General features: G+C 36.7%; 1 protein-coding gene across 1 annotated transcript; it reads right to left on the bottom strand.

Moving 5' to 3' along the window:
* Window positions 1-450: 450 nt before the first annotated feature.
* LOC306883901 (storkhead-box protein 1-like) lies at window positions 451-17,076 on the bottom strand. Its single transcript, XM_079439406.1, has 4 exons — window positions 16,595-17,076; window positions 3,563-3,715; window positions 1,141-3,439; window positions 451-916 (listed from the first exon to the last, which is right to left on the bottom strand). The coding sequence occupies exons 1-4, from the start codon at window positions 16,905-16,907 to the stop codon at window positions 769-771; spliced, it is 2,913 nt and encodes a 970-aa protein (XP_079295532.1). The 5' UTR covers window positions 16,908-17,076; the 3' UTR covers window positions 451-768.
* Window positions 17,077-21,503: the final 4,427 nt, after the last annotated feature.

The following is a 21,503-nucleotide window of genomic DNA, read 5'->3' as shown; positions in this document are numbered from 1 at the left end:
AGTGTATTTACCAACATTCAACTGTACTGGAGGACAATCTGTTCATTCATAGAGGTACAGATGGAAAAAATTCAAGATAATGTGAGGAACTTGAAGATTTGTAGATGTAAAAACCTATATGTGTGCTTCAGTTTATTAGATTATTAGTAATTATATTTAGCTTACACACTTCAGTATGCCTTGAGTGGTATGAGTTGCATTATAGTAAGATTAAATATATATTCTTAAACATTGCTTGATTTAGAAAATACATGAAATTAATCAGTTGGGCAATGTTATTTTCATGTTAATACCTAAGCGTATGCCTTATTTCTCATGCTAACAGACTCAGATATTGTCACAAGGCCATGTCTGCTCCCCTGCAAAATGTAATTCAGGTTTGACCCATTTGTGTATTGTTTATTCAAGGCCAGAAGTATATCTAACAACAATAAATAAAAAGAGAATGATACCATTTATCAACATTTTATTTCTGCAAATTACCTACCATTTGTACATAGACCATAGAGGATTATTCCTCATAATATTCAGACTTTCTCTCTAAACAACAAAAGATCCATGTACAAAAAGGTTTTCAGGAAAAAAACATTAACATTATTAATCAGTTCAAATGTAAAACTGTAACGAATTAAGTATATAAATGCACTACCTACATTCAGTTTCTAGTTTTGTCATGGGGTGTGGGGTGGTATATTTACATTTGTTGGATTATATACATTTTTTACATCATATAACTGTACCCAGATTCTGAGCTATGTTTTAATTTGCTTAAACATTCATGACAGGTGTAAGTTTGAGGAGTGAACTCTGAGGGTGAATGCTGTTGGAGTGGAGCTTTTCAAGGTTCTGCAGGAAATCACGATGCTTCAGTCCTTTAAGTATTGCTGATTTACTGGAGGTCACACTCATATGTGTCCTGCAAATAATCAATGAAAAAGCAAAATATTTAATCTTGGATGAAATCCATAAACATTTCAGATATGCATCTCCAAATGCAAGTAAATGGTAAGTGTTTAAATGAGCCTCAGCTGTACTTAGTGCTTGAATTTGATTGCAGTATAGATCTTTTAATTGTAGCAAAATTAAGTGATTACATTTATGGATCAAATGCACATCTCAGATGAATGACTTCAGACTAACCTTGGAGAGTCAATCCCACTATCAGCTGTGTAACTTTGATTCTCTGTGGGTTCTCCTGCACAGGCCCCTGTAGGGGCATTTAGGCTTGAATTGATGTTGCCAGCATCCTCAGATATCTCATTTGTTCTCTGATGGCAGTCTTTTAATTCTGGGTGACAGATCCAGTGGTTAGATTTGCCAGCTTCTGCTTCATCTGCAGATTTATGTATGGTCTCGGAATCGGACTCCACTTCGCTTGTCTGACAGTAGTCAAAAATGCTGCTTTCCAGGGCTTCAGTATGTTCATCATCTGCCAAACTGGATTCTTGTGGTCTTTTCCTCAGACCCTGTATTTCTTGTTTGGCGTTAGCACCTTTCAGAAGGATCTGGTGATCAGAAGACTGCCACCTGTACTCATGTGATCTGTATGTGGTTCTGGTGGATTTTTGATGAGCAAGTTCCTCAACAAAATGTCCATCCCAACCACCATTTGCACAGACAGGCTCACGGCAACGAGCTGTGCCGGTCTGTGATACCTCACAGTCAAGAATGCATTCCTCATTCAGGCAGACAGAGCTACATCCATCCTTATCCTCCCCTGTCTTTTGATAGATGTGATGATATTCATCATAATCTGTATAAACTTCACTCTCAGTCTGGCTTGTGTTTCTGTCCAATGTTTGACCATCTGACAGCTGATGGCCAGTAATATTGCCAATTTGCTGATATGAGGACAGCAGATCTGGATGGTGACGAGACTCTTCTTTACTGCTAAGTAGATGTAGGGAAAGTCTACGTTGAATTGTAGGTTTAGGCCACAAGAGGGGTACTTCTGTTGTATCACAATGTGTAGCATGATCTACAATGTTCTTTTGGTCAGGAACATGTCTCATGTCTCCACCCTGACATTTAATTTCTCTTACTCTGCCATTTCTGAACTCCCTGCTTCGGACTTTATTCTCTCTCAGCCTAATTTTGTCCTCTATTCTCAAAGTGCTGCTCTCAGGGTACGCCGAGCTGTAATCTCCACAAAGCTCTTGAACTGGTTGAACATCCAGGGTGGAGTCTACAGTCGGTGCACATTCATGGAGCTGTTCACAGGCTGCGTCCTTCAGTGTGTGAGATTTCTCCACGCTGTCAGCGATTGCTTTGGGCTGGTGAGGATCCCAGGACTTTGACCTGTGACTTGGTCTTTCCCGGCGTCCGGAGGTTGGAATCTTGGCTTCTTTCCTCCTTTGTTCTTTATGGCTGATGTTTGTTTCCACATCTCTTCCTGGCAATGCCAGAAAAGGGTTGTCTATCCGTTTCTTGTAGACACATTTTGGACTCAGAATGGTACTTTCTTCCTGATTGTCAGGTTCATCCAAAGCAAACTCTGCTCTGAAGTGTGGAAGAATTTGAGCATCTGCCTCTAAATCTTCAGCACATTGCAAGGTTTTACTCTTTGCTCTTTGTTTTTCTTTGGATGTAGGTCCTCTTCTCCTGCTGCGAGTAGCTCTAGGGGCTGATTTCTTCCCCACAGGCTTTGAGGTATGATGCCTCTGCTTAGACAGAAGAGCTTCAGTGGAAATGCCCTTGTTCACAGCTTTCTCCATTACTCTCTCAGCTTTCTCCTCAAGCTTCTTCATAAGAACCGTGTGTTTTACTAGATTGTCCACTGTCAGATCTGGGTTGATCCGTTTGATGATGGCAAGTTCTAGATCTCTGGGGAGGTTGTTCAAGTCATCCTCATCCCTGACAGGCCATTCCTCCGGTGGGAATTGTCCAGAGAACGTGGCATATTCTTTCTTCGACTTGTTCTCCTTCTTCCCCGTGTTTCGCCGGAAGAGGTTAAGGCCAAATTTGCGGCCAGCTTTCTCCTTGTCCTTGCGGCTTGTGTTGGTGGATTTACTAATCTCACTGGCCTGGTAGTCTGCAGTAGATGTGGACTGGTGCTGAATGGAAGGTTTGTGTTCTTTGGGCAACTTGAGGCTTTTTCCAGTGCACTCACTGATGCTGATGGATTGGTGATCTTGGACAGATGGAGGTACAATGGACGGAGAGGTGAAGCAGCTACAGGACTTACAGTGAGCCATGACAGGAACCTCACTAGAGTTGTCCATGCAGCTCTCATTGCTCACCAGGTACGTGATGGGAGGAGGTGACGGCAGGTCATTGTCGCCAGCACTCCACCAATTCCTCTCTTTCACCATGTTGTTGGTAATGAAGTATGTTTGAGGGGTGACAACAAAGTAGCCCTCGCCAGTGTGATAGATCTTCCTCTCCTTAATAAGAGCTCCCAGAGCACTGTACAGGATGTCTTGAGTGGGAATGGTCATTCCTGAAACAGATATTGTTTGTGTGAATATAGCGGTTTCATAATTAATATGAATTATAATAAAAATGTAATAAGGTTGTGTACAAGTAAGCACAGTAGGTGAAACAAGGCATATTATTGTGTTACCTGGGTGTGCTTTCATCATGTGATTAATCAATGCTTCCTGATTAACAACCACATTGGCAGCATTCATATCCGATATGACCGAGCACAGTATTTCAGACAGTGGAATAAACTGAGACTGGGAAATTGGTGACATCTGCACAGGGGACAGATCACCTGTGAAAAAATAAAATAAAAACAGAACATGGTCAGTTGAAGTGTGTCATTTAAAATATGTATTTTTTATACATTTTTAAGCATAACAGATTATAAGGTATTATTTAATGGATAAAGAGGCCATGAGATTGGTAGAAAATAACAAATTCTAAAATCCACAGAAGACTAAATTTTAATCAGAAGTGAGATGGAATGATTTTCAATAAACACATTAATTACAGATGGAGTATTTAGACCAACACACAACAAGAAAATATGGGAAACTAATCCTTGTAAATTACCTCAAAGAATTTTACTTGATTCTTCTAAAGCCTGGAAATGTTTTTTCAAGTAGCTTTTTTTTTTATCTCTGAACTGCTTTGTAGTTCTGAGAGATAATACCACACAAACAATTTCTAAACATTTATATTCAAATTAAGTGTCCACGTTAATGAAGAGCTCTCTTGTTTATGTGCTTGTTTATGTTGCTTGCTTCACAATATTTCCACAGGTAGGCAAGACATTAATACTTGCTGACTGCATTCATTCAGCTGTTTATTTCATTGTCCACATCTAATGCATTTTCAAACTTTTAAATTTTAACCACTGATCAAAAGTAAGTAGATTCTTCAGTTATCTGTGACCAGAGCCAAAGTATAGATTATTAACTAGGGATGACTACATTAAATGTTGGACACTTGCCAGCACTGACTTTCCATTCTGTTGTTGATAAATTAACCAAATCCCAGGTAAAACTTACTCCCACCATAGAGTTCATCAGTAACTAAAGGGCCAAACTCACTCAAACCTGCAAATGTTATTGATTGATTCATATACAGCTTATCAAATTTTGTCATAACACACATAATGTAGTAAGAACATATAAGTGAAAAAACATCACATATGGTGAGTAAATGTATTTTTTGCCATATATCTACTGCCAGAGGAATTTTTTGTGCACCTCTTTTTGCTTTCTGGAGGCACTATTGTAAACATAGATCCCAAAAAAAAAAAAAAAAAATCACATGTTTGTAAAGAAAAAAAAAAAAAAAAATTATATATATATATATATATATATATATATATATATATATATATATATATATATATATATATATATATATATATATATATGCACACTTGTTACTGTATTACTAGTTTTATATGCAAAAGTAAATGAAAGAGGCATATAGTCAGTTTTACAAGTATTCCTGACCTGCACTTTTAGCTTCATTCATCTGCTAGTTCCCATTAAATGTCTGACTTTCTGCGTGCTTAGCAACTAATCCATTCTCCTTTGTTGTAGGGGAGCCCAGAGATAATAGTAAGCTGAAACATCGCCTTCCACTTTTGACACTGTTTTCCATGGGAAAAACATCCTGTCTAGAGTCTCAAACAGGAAACATCCTGTCTAAGGTCTCTGACCACATGTAGTTTGAGATGTGTAAAAAGAGGAAAGACTGATGCATGCACTTGATAAATCAATCCTTGTGTTCTTCTTTAATTTTCAGGGAAGTGGTGTAAATGTGAGAACAGAACATCCTTAGGTTGTCCTTGGGATGTATATAATTATTTAGATGCTTTAACTGCAGAAACAGAGCTAGAAAGCTTCTTGAATTTTACTATAAACGTCTTGTAGGAGTAAGTGAGTTCAAATATTCTTTTCAGAGAAAAGCGGGAAACATTTTGCACAACAATTGAGAGTTCCAGAATCAATTGAGCTGACGTGGGCATGTGGTTGTTACTAAGGACACATGAACCCTTAATTCCTTTCTCCAGGGAAACTCTCTGGGCTAATTGTATCATGAAGCTGTTCTGAAAACATTAAGACTTTTGTCACAGGAATACCTCACCAGATACCATGGCAGCCATGTCACACTGCAAACAGCAGCAAAGAAGACGTAGAAAGGGAGTAGGACAAATCTCTTATTTACAAATTACAAATGAATATTAAAAAATAACCAGTGGTTGACATTTAAGCATAGATTAGAGTAAACAAGATAAACAAGACTCAAATCACATGTGAATTTCTTGTGCATGGCTACTCAAATACCCATTTTGTCTTTATCACATTACCCTACAGCTCTTGCCGCTCAATCACACAGGTCATAGCAGGCCACTTTCATGATACTGAAATGACAAACAAAGCCATGAGATCACTTGACCACACAAAAAATAAATAGTAAATAAAGACAATCACAAATTAGACATAATATAGGGAAAACAAAACATACTTTAAAATATCACAGTCATGTGATCCACAAAATACTGAAATACCTTCTTCCTTGATATATTTAATAATATCGTATTATTGTTTAATGGGAAAATCTATATAATCTATCTCCACACACATAAATGGTTTTGGTAATCAACTTTAAGTGTTGATTATCAAAGTTGGTCATTTTTTTAGGACTGAGTTTATAAACTCATTTAGTAAAATACCAATAATTGCATTTTTATTTCAGTTTTGATAACTGGTATTTACAAATTTTACATACAAAAAAGGAAATAAATAAAAGTGTGCCTTTTCCTGTCAAGAAGCAGCCAGGTTAACCAAAACAACTTAATTATTGTTCGAGATTCTGTTAAAAACAACCTGGTCAGCTGTGGGCGTCAAACTTTACAGAACGAAACCACAGAGGTAATTAACGTGCAAGTGCTCTGTTGATTCAAGCAACACACTTATACACCACATATAAGGTGCTCTTCAGTGCCCATGTGCTTGTACTAATAAATACAAGATTTGAAAGTGGTAAGGTTCATTCCTTGTCACAGCTGTAACCATTACTTACATTATCCTCTCTGAATCATCTTAAGTGGCTGAAACAACAAAAATACACAGTGGACTGAAGTGAAGAAGGCGGGAAAAAGAAAGTGAATTAGAGGTAACTTGATAATGCCACACATGTTGTTTAACCCCTTATAGGCAACTTCCTGGCTCTGAGGAATTCTGTGCTTCATGGGTAGCTGAAATCATATGCTTTTCTAGGTGTCATACATTAAAAGTGCTCAAATGTCAATTGTTTAATAAAAGTACACTGCCCTCCAAAAGTTTGGAAACACCCCAACCTTCCTAAACCTTCCAACGAGACAATGACCCCAAGCACACTTCCAAGCTGTGCAAATCCTATTTGGAGAGGAAACAGTCAGCTGGCATCATGTCTGTCATGGAATGGCCTCCCAATCACCCGACCTCAACCCAATTGAGATTGGGAGGAATCTCAGTTGGGAGGAACTGGACCGTGATGTCTGTAAGAAGTGTCCAACCAGTGTGAGTCATCTTTGGGCAATCCTTCAGGAGGCTTGGAGTAATATACAGTATCAAGTCAATGTTTGAATAAAATGACAGCTCGGATGCCCAGATTATGCAGAGCTGTAATAGCTGCTAATGGTGGATATTTTGATGAATCAAAAATTTTAGTTTTTTTCTATGTATAAACTGTTTATGTAATAAAATATGTTTCCGTAGTTTGTGTTGTCCCTTATCAGTGCAAAATTATCACAAATTAAAAAGGATTCCTGCCAATATTGTCCAAAACCCCCACTTTTCTGGAGCGTTTCCAAACTTTTGGAGGGCCGTGTACACTGAAGATTTAATTAGGTTTTAAACATTTTGACCCCACATGACATATGATTTAATGACAAATCAAGAAAAAATAAACTGATTTCTAATTTTTTTCATTTACTATACAAACATATCTTTTACAAAGCCATCTCAACAATAAAGAAAGTCCTGAATTATATAGGGGTTATCTGTGGTTAACCCGAGCAAGAAATGGGTAATATATGGTGGAAACAATTATATTACAAGTTTTGAAAGCCCAATTATTTGGACATTTTTTTGGCCTTTGCTCAGTGATAAAAATGTCTGAATGACCTTAAAAGGTCAAGAGGCATTTTTTAAGACATTCAAGTAGAGGTCGACCGATTGATCGGCCGGCCGATTAATGGTCCGATTTTTGGCATTTTTAAATTAATCCGCATCGGCCAATTGTGCTGCAAATTAGGCCGATTAATATACAGGCGCGTCTGCAAGCAACACGTGATGCTGCCTCGTGCGGCAAGCAGATTGCCATTCCACTGACACAACGGATAACCTTGTGATGTCCCCCTCTACCTGCTAACTTTTTGAAGAGAGAACTACCTGATAGAGCTGTGCGATTAATCGAAATCGAATCGCAATCACGATTTGAGACGTTGCGATTTGCTAATCGCAAAGCCTGCGATGTGGACGCGATATAACTCTGATCCAGATCATATGCACGACTGCCAGCCTTGAGTGACAGTCCTTTTGCTTTAATTACTGCCTCAATTCGGCGTGGCATGGAGGTGATCAGTTTGTGGCACTGCTGAGGTGGTATGGAAGCTCAGGTTGCTTTGATAGCGGCCTTCAGGTCATCTGCATTGTTGGGTCTGGTGTCTCTCATATTCCTCTTGGCAATACCCCAGAGATTCTCTATGGGGTTCAGGTCAGGCAATGAATCTAAAATATACGAAAGTTTAACTTTTTGAAAACTTACAAGAAAAAAATTAACTTTTTCACAACATTCTAATTTATTGAGATGCACCTGTCCTGTACATAATAAATAATATTTTGGGATTCAAATACATCACGAATACGGAAACATTTGATTTTGTGTCGAATGAGAGACCCAACGTTGGTTTCAGTTTCGTTTTAGCCTAAATTAATTCGTTTTGGCTTGTCGTTTATAGCTAGCTTCTTATATTTTTAATTCTTGTTATTTTCTAAATACTGTTAATTGAAAGCATTTGTTGTGGAGTGAGGGGAACTAAAATAGCCTAGCTATGTTTACAGTGTTTATTATAATGTTTGTAAACATTTCACGTCGGCATTAGGCCTATTTCTGAATGAAATAATAAAATGCGACTTATACATGACTTCTCTCACTCTCTCTCTCTCTCTCTCTCTCTCTATAAAAAACAAAACATTTTTATACGTACAGCATATTTTAACCATGCAACAAACCTTTTTAAATATTTTGATAAAATTACTGAAAAAAATAACATCCCTGAGATGAAGGGGGAAAAAAAAGAAAAGAAAAAGAAAATCGGCCAAACATATCGGCCAAAAAAATCTGTATTTATATCATTTATATATTCTAAATATCGGCATCGGCCAGAGAAAAACCCATATCGGTCAACCTCTACATTCAAGTTCATGGTTCAAGGAAACTGGATAGAGCGAATGGTACAAACTTCAAGCACAAACTTTGACTTTAGTAGACTTCTCAATGGAAATTAGTATATGTTTGATCTTATTCACATAAAAAATACACAAGTTCTTCACATTAAAACTTTGACTCAAAGCAATTTGCAAAGGGAAACATGCACATCCATGCACCACGCTGTCTTTCAGATCTCCAGACATGCCCCATTGCCACCTGAGGTACTTTAAAAGACCCCAACCTCTCAGAACGCCCTCTTAAAACACACCTGAAACACGATGCATCTATGCCTAAGATACATAACAGCTTCTGTGGAGATGGTTGAGATCTCCTTGAGTTCTTCCACTGGGAACTGAAACATTAATCCCAGTAAGCGTTCATGCCTTCAGACCTCCCTTCAGTCACTGGCCCTAATGCTGGGACGCTCTATTAACACGAAAAACAGTGAAGTAAGCAGAGTCATATGTTGCTTCAGTCCACTATTCAGTACAGTATTTGTGTTCTCATCCATGCACACTTTCATTTCAGCCTTTGCTTTCTCAGTTTTGCATGTTGTTGGTGGACGAATGAAAATGTTTTTGTGCTGTTATTAGTTGCTGTAGGGTTCCTGGTCACACCTTTTACTAAAGGTTTTACAATGCTTTGCCTGCCATGTCACAAGTTAAAAAGGCCCATAAATCCAAAGAGGCCCTAAACATGTATTCCTTTCAGCCACTCACAAACATTCTTGATAGTTAACACACCTCTCACAGAATGTGTCTGGTGTAGTTTTGAAACGAAACACCTGTCTTAAATGTTAACCATGTCAAATGTTCCAAAGGAAAAATTAAGTTCCTCTACCAATCCTCCCACACAGGCATGATAGATGAACACTTGCTGTTTTTTTAGACTGATTAAAAGTTATTTTACAATGTTTACATTCTTCATGATACTCTGTGGACTTGTGTACTCATTAACAGAAGAAACTGCTTCACACTGATAACAATGATGACGAAATATGTCTCCACATTTATGCTGTCATTTTGAACAAATGGCATGTGATTAGTAGGTACTTTATCATCATACAGCCGTTTCAGTGATTAACACTGACAAACTCGCAACGCACAATGAAAACGAGTGACTAAACCAATATTTTGACTTTGTGAGAAGTCACAAAGACCCTCATATATACGTGTTGAAAGCCCCACCAGTTCGCTGTCCTGTAATGAAGAGAATAATGTTTTGAACATAGCATGTTGTATCAGGTCTCCTGAAAGGAGGTCATTATCAACTGGCAGCATCTCTCAGGTTTCAAGCCAAAAGACAATAGTTACCCTTTTGAAGTTCATGCAAAAAGGCCATGTTACCTGCCACAGGAAAAGTAAATGTTCTTAGACCTTTGGTCTATAGAGCAAGAGTAATAAATATCATATAGCATGAAAAGTGATGTGTTTGGAATAACAATGTCTACGCTACAACTCAAAAGTTTGAAGGTCAGTACGATTTTTTTTAAGAACTGAATACTTTTATTGAGCAAGCATTAAATTGATCAAAAGTGGCAGTAAGACATTTATAATGTTACAAAAGATTTATATTTCAAATATATCCTGTCCTTTTGAACTTTCTATTCATCAGAGAATCCAGAAAAACTATATTACGGTTTCCACAAAAATATTAAGCAACTCTTTTCAGTACTGATAATAATAAATTCTTTATTAAGCACTAAGTCAGGATATTAAGATTAATCACTGCTAAAAAAAAAATCAGCTTTGCCATCGCAGGAATAAATTACATTTTAAAATATATAAAAAATAGAAAACAGTCATTTTAAATTGTAATAACATTTCACAATATTACTGTATTTTTTATTAAATAAAAGCAACCTTGGTGAGCTTAAGAGATTTATTTAAAAAACATTAAGAAAAAAATATTGACCCCAAACTTTTAAAACAGTAGTGCGTATTCCCGCAAAAGCATGCAAATTTGTGATTAAATCAAATGCATAATCAAGTAAAATTAAATGCTAAACCTACTCCCAAAATCATTCTGATGGTCCGTGTCTATTATAAACTCTTCATTATTCCTCAAGGAATGTCCAGGATTCAGTTTCATATGAAGAGTTTCATACTAGTCTCTATTCCTACTGCTAGAAGTTAAAGGAGCCACAGTTTACAGCATTCTTACAGCGCTAATCAAGTTCCATGGTTGTAATTTTCACCAGATGAGAACTATTTCCATGAGCTACATCAGATTTTGGGTTTGTTAACCTTACATTTGGAGGCCCTGCACATAGTGAAGCTTAATCTAAGAAGCAACAGCTTTAATGCCAAAAGCTTTGTTACAATATCTTGATTTCAATTAAGTAGGAGCATGGAAATGGATTAGTCAGGTCAGGTCTACTCAAGAATCCACAATTTACATCATTTTTGGAAAGGAAATGCATTATTTAGTGAGAGGAATGGACATATGAGGGAAGACCGGTCCTCTAATTGCAAACACATTAGCTGCCATGCTTATCGGTAGGAGAGGAGGATAATCTTTTCATTTGTTTGTACTGGCCTAGATCTCCACCTGGCTGTGAACTACATAAATATGTCATCCAGCTCAGATTTCATCAAGGATTCACTTCCTGTGTTATGGAAAAAGGATGCTGCAAGCAGTATTTAACATACTTTAAGGCAAAAGTCAGATTTTCAAATATATAGCATGATGCCTTCCTACTAGGACGAATAAGGGAAATCCATGTCAGCTATATTCAAGGAGACATGACAAAATATCTCCGGACCACTCATGCACATAGAAAAAACCCACAGACAGGCACATATACACGCCAACACACACTCACGTGTGTTCAAAACAAATAGTGAGTTCTGATGCTGAAAACAAGTCTTATGTGGTGTTTGACCAGCATTTGGATGGACAGCTTGAATATTTGGATGTTGCGATAATTGGAGTCATGGGAAGAGATGCATTTTTTCAACGTGAGATTAGCTTCAGCAGACTAAAAGACAGAGAAGACCTCTATGAGAGAGAGAGTTTTAGGACAAGAGCGTCATGTCAGGGCTGTTTAACTGCACTGATGATAAAGGATTCGCAATTTCAACTGGTTAAAAATGGAGAAGTCTGAAAAAATACACATGGCTGCTCGTTGCAGACTTTGGTTTGGGTGTTTGGTTATCTTGGAAAACATTCCATTGGTTGCTTTCTTAGAAACCTGATCCAACTCCACCTTTATCTTCCAGAACTGGGCATGTACACAGCATATGTCTCTCTTATTCTGGCCACATGGATTAGATAATTTGCTTTAAAAAGCTTTTAAATAAATAAACATACCTAACATGTTTATCCTGGAATCTCTGGCTGTGATGAAAGTTAAATTAAATAAAGTCAAAAATTACATAGTTCTTTATGTGTCTATTAAAAATAAATAACCCACATATAACCCACGTTTATCCTGTCTCTGCTTGTAGTGGTACTGCATGTAATTTTTAACGTAATTTATTACATTATAATAGTTTTCTGTGTAATACACATGGATTATTCTATTACTTATTATTCATCCTTGAGTATCTGCTTGTGAAGATATCGTATGCTACTCTTACAATAGTTTTTTTATATTTCTTCCTCACTTTTATTTGGTTTTTAAAGAAAGTTAAAGAAAGATATGCTTTCATGGGAATAAGAAAGCTTTTGTTCTTTTACAAACACATGTTGGTTGAACTGTGCCTCCTCTGTTTACGGTGCACACCTGGGAGTGTTGTGGTCAGCAATGACATCTTTGAGAAAAGCACTGGGGAGCAATGACCTCTGGTGCCTTGTTAACCAAGAGGGCAGCTTTCAATGCATGAGAACCACAGGGTGTTGACCTCAGGATAAAAGAGTCCAGCACGACGCCATGTCATGGCTAATGAGCCGAGATCTGAGAGCTGTAGCCTAAATTGCATAAACCTCCAACAAATCAGGTTACTTTGGTAGAGGCACATGTATATTTTCACAGTTAGGTATGAAGATAGCATAAATGTGCACTAACAAACATGGTCCAGCTGATAAAAACTTAAGTTAAACCAGATGGCATAGTATGTTTTTGAAAATATCAGTGAAGTTAATTGTGCTCAACCTTAATGAACACCTCATTAGAACTTAGATGTTATACCCCTCTGAGCATGACGGCATGATCCACAGCTCCTCAATAATGCAGAGCCTTCAGACAGCCATTGTAAGCACCTCAGATTGAACAAGGGTGAGGCAGCCTTGAATTTCTTGTTTCTGCAAATGATTTTTACAGTCATCATCCTAAACTTCTGTAGTTCAATGCACATTATTCCTACGCCTCCCATTTTAATTAGCGTCACTGATCAATGATGCATGAAGAATTTCCTGTAGATTAAGGCCACCAGCCAGAGACATAAGTATCTGAGCTATTTCTGCCCACTTAACTTTCTTGAAGTTTCTTCAAAACGTAAAGAAAGTTTGTCAAAAAAAGACAATTGTTTCCCGATTTTCTCATCCTTTTGCCATTCCCAACCCGACCCCATATACTGTTATTATGATGGAACATGCCACCTTTACACTCCTCTTCCCAAAAAAATGGCAGTTCATAGTAATCAGAGGCTGTCAAAAAAGACAAAAACATCAAAAATAAAATAAAAACTCAAAAATATCATAAAAGTAATAAATAATTAAAATATCATAAAATACGTTAATTTGGCCTGTACACTATATTCCACATTTTAGTCATAAAATAGCTTTGACACAACAAATTAACCATATCTGCGTCCAGAAACTGTTATGTTCTATTGCCGTTTTGGCTTAAACAACATGCCATTTTTGGATCTGGACACAGATGCAGGCTACATAAACTTTGGAGGTAAATATTAGTGCTGTCAAATGATTAATCGCGATTAATCGCATCCAAAATAAATGTTTTTGTTTACATAACACATGTATGTGTACTGTGTATATTTATTATACATAAATACACACATGCACATATATATTTCAGAAAAATGTTATTTTTATATATTAAATATATTTATTTATAATATAAATTATATGAATATAAATATCGACGTAAATATTTTCAAAATACTGTATGTGTGTGTATTTACATATACATAATACATATACACAATACACACACATATATTGTGCAAACAAAAACTTTTATTTTGGATGCGATTAATCGCGATTAATCATTTGACAGCACTAGTGAATATTTTGTGCTCCATTTGTAATTATACAATTAAGGGCAATTTATCATTTTTTAACTAATAAGTCATGAAAATAGTGGTCTAAATCAATATAAATGTTTTATTACATTTCAAAGAGCGCACAAAAGACACAAGCCTAAAATTGAGCTGAAAAGGTCAATGAGTATCATGAGCAAGAGGCTAAAAAAGCACAGCAGGCCCCATGAACAATCCGTCTTTTCACTTAATGTATACTGATAATCAAGAGGACAGAGAGGGAGGCAGGCTCACTCATCATCCCATCTGCTGATGGGTAATCACAGCCACTAACCCTTTCCTGCTGACTAAACACAAGCATAGAAAAACACTGAAAGTATTCTAAAGCGATGTTTAAAAAAAAAAAGCACTCGGAGGTCTAACTTCCCAATGACCTTATTAACTTATTTACAATTATATATTATTTCAATACTTTTATCAAACCATACCTAAATCATTGCCAACACAATGTCCTGGCGCCTTCTCCAGACAACAATAAAAAACTCTATGGTACCACCCTGAGAATGAAACAAGGGACATCGACTCCAGTGGCCAAGCTATAAACCCGGCTGGTGCACAAACTGGACAGGACATAACTCAGCACTATGGGCTTTAGTGAATGGGTAATAAATTACAAAAGACACTGGGTCTGGGCCTATGTCACCACAGCGGCCAACCTGACCTGAGGTCTTCACATTTTTTTTTATATGTGTGAGTGTGTGCTTCCAATTTCCGATTGAAAATGAAACAAGTGAAAAAAGCTGTGGGTTTTAGCTCCTTCTCCCAGTCCCATAATTGTGTGGTCCTAGCTCAAAAATGCCCTAGTTACACACTATACCCAGTGTGTTAACATGCACCTTCATCGCTTGTGACAGCAAAAGCAAATGGTGGTTCTTACAATCTGCTTCGTGTTTGCAGTAAGCAAACCAGATGCCTCCCAGAAGCAGCGACACCTGAGGCAACACAAGTCCACACCATCACAAAAGGTCTGTCACCTCAACACGTGACCAATGAAAACAATTTCATCCCCAATCAAAACACAAAAATAACCAACGTGAATTTTGTAGCCACACCAAATCAAGATGTCCCATTTTCTTGGTAGTTAACCACTTCGGCTGAAACTGAGCATTGAGAATTGAGTCAGAGGGAGAGAGTGGGGTTACACAGCTCCCCAGAAATCATATTTCCTGTCATCTGGAAATAATGCACTTATGTTGCACGCACACAGTTACGCCTAAAGCATGTTGAGGTCTCATAGGGAATTGTTGGTCAGGTTAGGTTAAGAGGCTACCTTCTAGAGTGAACGGAAATTATTTGGTTTTCTATTATAGCTTGGGAAAAACAATCTGGGGACCTTTATAGAGAGAAAGAGGAGTTAGAAGCATAAGGACAGTGAAGTATGTGGATCTCCTATAGAGTGGATCCTATAGAGATATGCTGGGAAAATATCCATGTACACCACTGAAGGTTATATTTTGATTTTCAAATTAAATCTGTCAACTTTAGTAAGGATCTGTGAGATGATAAAAAGGAGAAATCATTTACAAATCTAGTTTAAAACATGTCAAGTTCTAAGAAATTCACGTTGACTTCATATATTTTTGAGAACATTTATATAATTTGCTACTTTGACTCTAAAACTGTCAAATGGTGTAACCATCATGTAAAATGTACTCATATTTTCTGTACTTCTGAATGCATCTTAAAAATATGTTTAAAGATCAAACTTTTTTGATGCATCCATATGAATAAACTTTAGGGTTACTCCATTTGACTTGAACAAAATGTGCCTTTTCACAAAATAAGTGATTTTCTTAAACATGACCTTGATCTATCTATCTATTTACTTTTATATTTTTAATTCTTTTTTTATTATTATTTGCCTTTCTTAATGCAGACAAAAGTTTTTAAATATTTATGTTTTCAAATAATTTTTTTTTTTTTTTAAAATATCTAAAGATTATGCCTTAAAAGATAACTTAAATGTAATAGACCCGAACACAAAAATTTGTCACAATTTTCAGGATCAGAAAAAAAAATCAACCATGCATGTCTCCTTATCCAAAATGGCCCAAAGTGTTCTTTACAAATTTGACCATGTCACTCATCAACAAATGTTAAATCCCAAGCCTTCCTCAGATTTCGCTCTTGTGGGACTCACTTATGCAATGCACTGGTCCTGATCAAGTTTAGTTAAATCTGCAGAGTGACCATGGGCTGTAGACAAAGCCTTTAGAGCAGTGGTTCTCAATTCCGGTCCTGGGGGCCCCCTACTCTGCACATTTTGCATGTCTCCCTGACTTAGCACACCTGACTGAGATCATCAGCTCGTTAGGAGAGAGATCCATGAACTGAACTAATGAGCTGATGATCTCAATCAGGTGTGTTAAGTCAGGAAGACATGCAAAATGTGCAGAGCAGGGGGGCCCCAGGACTGGAATTGAGAACCACTGCTTTAGAGGATGGAGTGATTCCACATCCCTGCAAACAGCCAAATGCTGATCACCTACCCACTGCTTTGATAGTGTATCCTTTGGGCGACCTCAGCGCCCTGCGCATCCACGCTTCCCTCAACACCTCCAAGCTATTGGCATTGCCCTGGACGAGAAGCACGTAGTTCTCCAGCCATCCCTGGAAGGCAACTTCCAACACCGCTTTCACGAGTCTTTTATTCCAGAAGCTTCGCGAATTTTGCGATTTAAAGTCCGCAAACACATCCTGTCCGCTGGTGCTGCTCGCGGTGTTTTTGCTGTCCTCGTCGCGGCAGAGAACAACAGCGAGAGACGCGGCTGACAGTTGGACCAAGCGGTGCTGAACAGACATTGCCGCCTTCAAATGAATCTCATTCTACATGTAATCTCAGGAATAAGGCCTCATCATTCGGTTTGCTTAATCCAACGAGTGTAATGTGTCACATTTCTGGAGAGCAGGACCCCTCGACTCTGCATGTGTGTACTTTGGTGTCTACGCTCCCAAGGCAACCGCCGCTACTGACCAACTGACGCAGGGGAGGTGCGCAGCAGCGCACCAATCAAAACGCTTCTTTAATTATATGGGCGTGTTCGCGTCTGGACTGCCTTTGAAACGAATCTGCAGGTATACAAACAGTGCAGGAAAATAGGTGGTTAATGCGGGCTTTATGCAGAGATTTTTTTGTCATTACACAACAACATCAAGTAAGTGTGACGCTCAAACAATTTTGCTTAAGTTTAAGCAGCAAACAAGCAAAATACATAATTATTCTATCTATATTACATTTTAAAGTGGAGCTTTTTTTTTTATTCCAGTGAATACTTCAAGGCAGTTTGTCTTACATTTTGGTAACACAAAATACTTCAATATTTCCACAATTATTGGCTAAAAAAGTCCCAGTAGGCCTATATGGAACCTGCCGTTAAACACACTATTATAGATTAATGATTAAAATATAAACATAAAACAACTAAATAATTCACGAAACAGCAAAAATGTAAAAGATAACTTCGAATAGCAACCCAGTGCATTGATCTTGCCAACAAATATTGCAATTTATAAATTTTATGAATATTTTATATGTAAAATGTGAAACCAGTAATAATTTTACAACTTGTTCGCAATATATGCATTTTAGGATTTTAGTTTGAAAGACCGATTTCACAAAATTATAATTTAAGAGGTTTTTGAACTGTGTATGAAACCCTCTGCCAGAGAAAACACACTTTTTCATGTTCATTATTATTATTATTATTTTGACTCTCAACCTTGTACACTCTTAGAAATAAAGGTTCTAAAAGTTTCTTTTTTTTTTTTTTACAGTGATGCCATAGAACAATTTTTGTTCCCAAAGAACCTTTCAGTGAACAGTTCTTAAAATAATAATTTGTTTATCTTAGTGTGAAGAACATTTTAATAATCTGAAGAACCCTTTTCCACTATAAAGATCCTTTTATACATTTGAAATGTTCCATGAGTGTAAAGGTTCTTCAAAGAACCACCAATGCCAATAAAGAACCTTTATTTTTAATCTAGTTATATATAGCTCTTTTGACATCTTCCTCATGTGACAGCTAGCCCCATTCTCTCCTACATCTCCCATATATCATCAGTAATGTCCTGTGTACGAAGCATGAATACTGAATGCTGAGACTGAAATATCACAAATTATGTAACAATTTTATATAGACAGACTGTAATTATGAAACCTGTACAGATTCAAGAAATAATTTTGACATCTGAAATCCTGTACAAAGTTTAAACTCAAGCTTTGTCTCATATTAGATGACTGAAATCAAACCTGAAAGACTAATATATTACAGACAGATCAAAAGGTGACAGAAATGTATGTATGACCATAGGGCGAAGGTCTAGCAGTGGAACAGGATATAGTGTTTCCTCGGTGTATGTAAAGAATACATTCCCTCTTCCCACCATTAATCATGTTAAAGGTAGACGTGCATGACCGCACACTCTTTGGAAGATTGCCATACAACGCATTTAAAGACCCCAGCCAGTCCTCATGTTCAATGAATACGACTTTGTGTCTTCATGCATCTGTGTTTTAACATGAGTCAAAGCATCTGTTCTGACCACAACCACATCAGGATTGGTCATTTTCTTTGTATATATCCAGTTTCTCCAAGGACAGTTTGATTCAAAGCTTTTATGCTCTGGCAAAGAATTCAGCAGAACCATAATCAGCATATTTCATAATGCATTTGGGATTTGTGTGTGTGTGTGTGTGAGTGAGATATAAGAAGAGTTTATTTGCAAAAGCAAAATTATATTTTTTTTTCATAAATCATGTTTTTTATTAGCTGTATTTTTTAGTTATTTTTAAACTAATAAAAATACCCCAACTCCAGTTTGTTTGAGGTTGATTGGAAAGCATAATGAAAAAACTTTTTGAAAATTGTTAAATACGGAGTAATCTGTTTTTGCAAATGAACTCTTCATATATTCCAAACACCAGAAGTTTTAAAATTCTGTCTTCACATATGTACTCATTATCTTTTCAGAAGAATTGTAGTTTTTCTTTAAGTTTAGATGTCCACGGGGGATTAAATGGAGAAAGTTACCACTAGAGCTAATGGACTGGTGAGTATTGTTGGTCTATTATTTTAAACACACACACACTTGAAAGTCTTAGTATAGCCTATAGTGCGATGTTAGAACATTTACAAATTGCAAAAATAAAGTTCTTAGAGCCATATTTTGTTCATTTACTCGGCTTTGACAATGATTTTTCTTTTTCAGACTGAAAAATGACTCCTTCATTACTCTTTCATTATGAGTGCACATGTAACCTCCTGCAGTAAACCGGATCAAAGACACTCTTCACTGCTTCCTGTTAACTTTACGGTGTGAGCTGATGTACAAAAGGCAGTTAAGAATTCCACTAGATGTCAGAGAAAAATCAATGTAGAGTGTTTCATCAAAATGAGATTTGACAGAGCAAATGTTATTTGTGTGTGATTTTCTTTATGAAAAAAAAACAAGAGCTACCATCAACACTGCTTATAAATATTGAAAGCATCCATAAATGACATGCTAATACCATATAGAAATTAAGAAAAACACACTTTACAGTTTTACAGAAATTATGTTTATCGTACAGTGATTTTGCAACCTTTAACCAAACCTGCACTGTTCTGACATTGCATTAGCATCCTAATGCAGGGCACCCGAGTGTTGTCATCTTTGCTGTATTAAAGCCTAAAACGAGAATCTGTTTGTCCATTGCTCCAAGGTTCAAAGAATGGTCATCATTCAAAAAGCACAGGCAAGCATCCAGAGAGATATTAAACCCTATCAGTTCTTCTAAAGCACAGAAAACTTGAGTCCCTAAATTATTTATCTCTGGATATTCGGAAAACATATGATGCACTGTACCAACTGCATTTTGACATGTAATACTATTAGGATTGGACAATTAAAATTAAGCCCATTTAGTATCATCTATATGGTGTAGCATATGCTCTATGAGGAATTTTAAAAAGGATAAGCTGGTGACTCCAATTCTGAGATTTGTCCATAAGCCAATCAGGGCATTGGTTGCTATATGTTCAGAATGCTTTATTTAGTTTTACTGGACAGTAGACAGTCTACGGGATCTGGGGTTGAATAGGCATTTTCAAAGTGCATCTTGTTATGGCTGTAGGTAAATTATTTAAGTAATAAAAAGAGAGTGTCAGTCAATATGTTTATGTGATATGCAAGACATTGAAAAATGATTCAATATACCAATTCTATTGTGATTTTATTACAATATTTTATGTCAAGATAAATTTAGCTCAGATACTCCACATATGTATGTGTTGTCAGATACAGAAAGTAGACCAGTGCTACACAAAATTCTTCTCAACTCTGAGGGGCTGTTGTACAAACATATTCCTGAACATGGTGATGTTCACAGTAGAGTGAGAGTTTGAACCCAAGCGCTAGAGTAATTGTAGTGTGTACAGCAAGACAGGAACACACACAGGCCCCACTGCAGGTGCATCTAATAATGTCTGTTATTAGGGGTTTACACAGTGTATTGAATGTTTGAGATGATGGAAAAGTTCAATCTCATATCATATAAGCCTCAGATTTCTGTGCCGTATCATCTGTCACCTCATAACTAGTGTCTGGTCATTGACTTTCATTTGCTTTAATGAAATAACCACTGCAAGGAACAATCAGCTTTTCAAATGCCTTGTAAAAACCAACTTCAAAGGTAACATGTATTAGAGGTTTCTTAGGTGAATGCTGGCATGTTAAAGGACTCCTGCTGTTTCCAGTGACCCTGCACCAGGGTGACTACATCCATGCAGGAACTGCCTCCCTTGGACTTCCTGTTCTGTGTTAGTGCTTTTCACATCAATGAGGGAGATATCCGGGTCAGTGCAGAGTAGGATTACACTAAAATGCACAGACGTCTTATTTAAACATTAGGAGAGACTCCAGACATGTTTTAATGCAGTTAGAAATATATACTGTGCTTTGTCTCAAATCTTAATTTTAAGCTGACATCATACAGTAATACATTTAAACGTTTGTGGTCAGCAATTGTTTAACTGAAATGAATACTTCTATTCGGTAAGAACACAGTAAACTGGTCAAAAGTGACAGTGAGGACATTTATAATGTTTAAAAAGACATCTATTTCTTTTCATCTAATAATCCTGAAACCAATGCATCAGAGTTTCCACAAAGGTATTGAGCAGCACAACTGTTTTCAACATTGATAATGATAATAATAAAAATGTTTCTTGAGCATCAAATCAGCATATTAGAATAATTTTTGAAGGATCATGTGAATACTGAACACTGGAGTAATGAGGCTTTTCCATCACAGGAATAACTTACATTTTAAAGTATATTGCAATAAAAAATGTTTATTTTAAATTGTAATAAATAATAAATATATAGTAAATCATAAATATTATTTTTTTTTTTACT

Source organism: Barbus barbus (genome assembly GCF_936440315.1).
Source record: "Barbus barbus genome assembly, chromosome: 18".
Classification (NCBI taxonomy): domain Eukaryota; kingdom Metazoa; phylum Chordata; class Actinopteri; order Cypriniformes; family Cyprinidae; genus Barbus; species Barbus barbus.
Note: the sequence above shows the minus strand (reverse complement) of the source record. Positions and strands in the feature narration are given on the sequence as shown.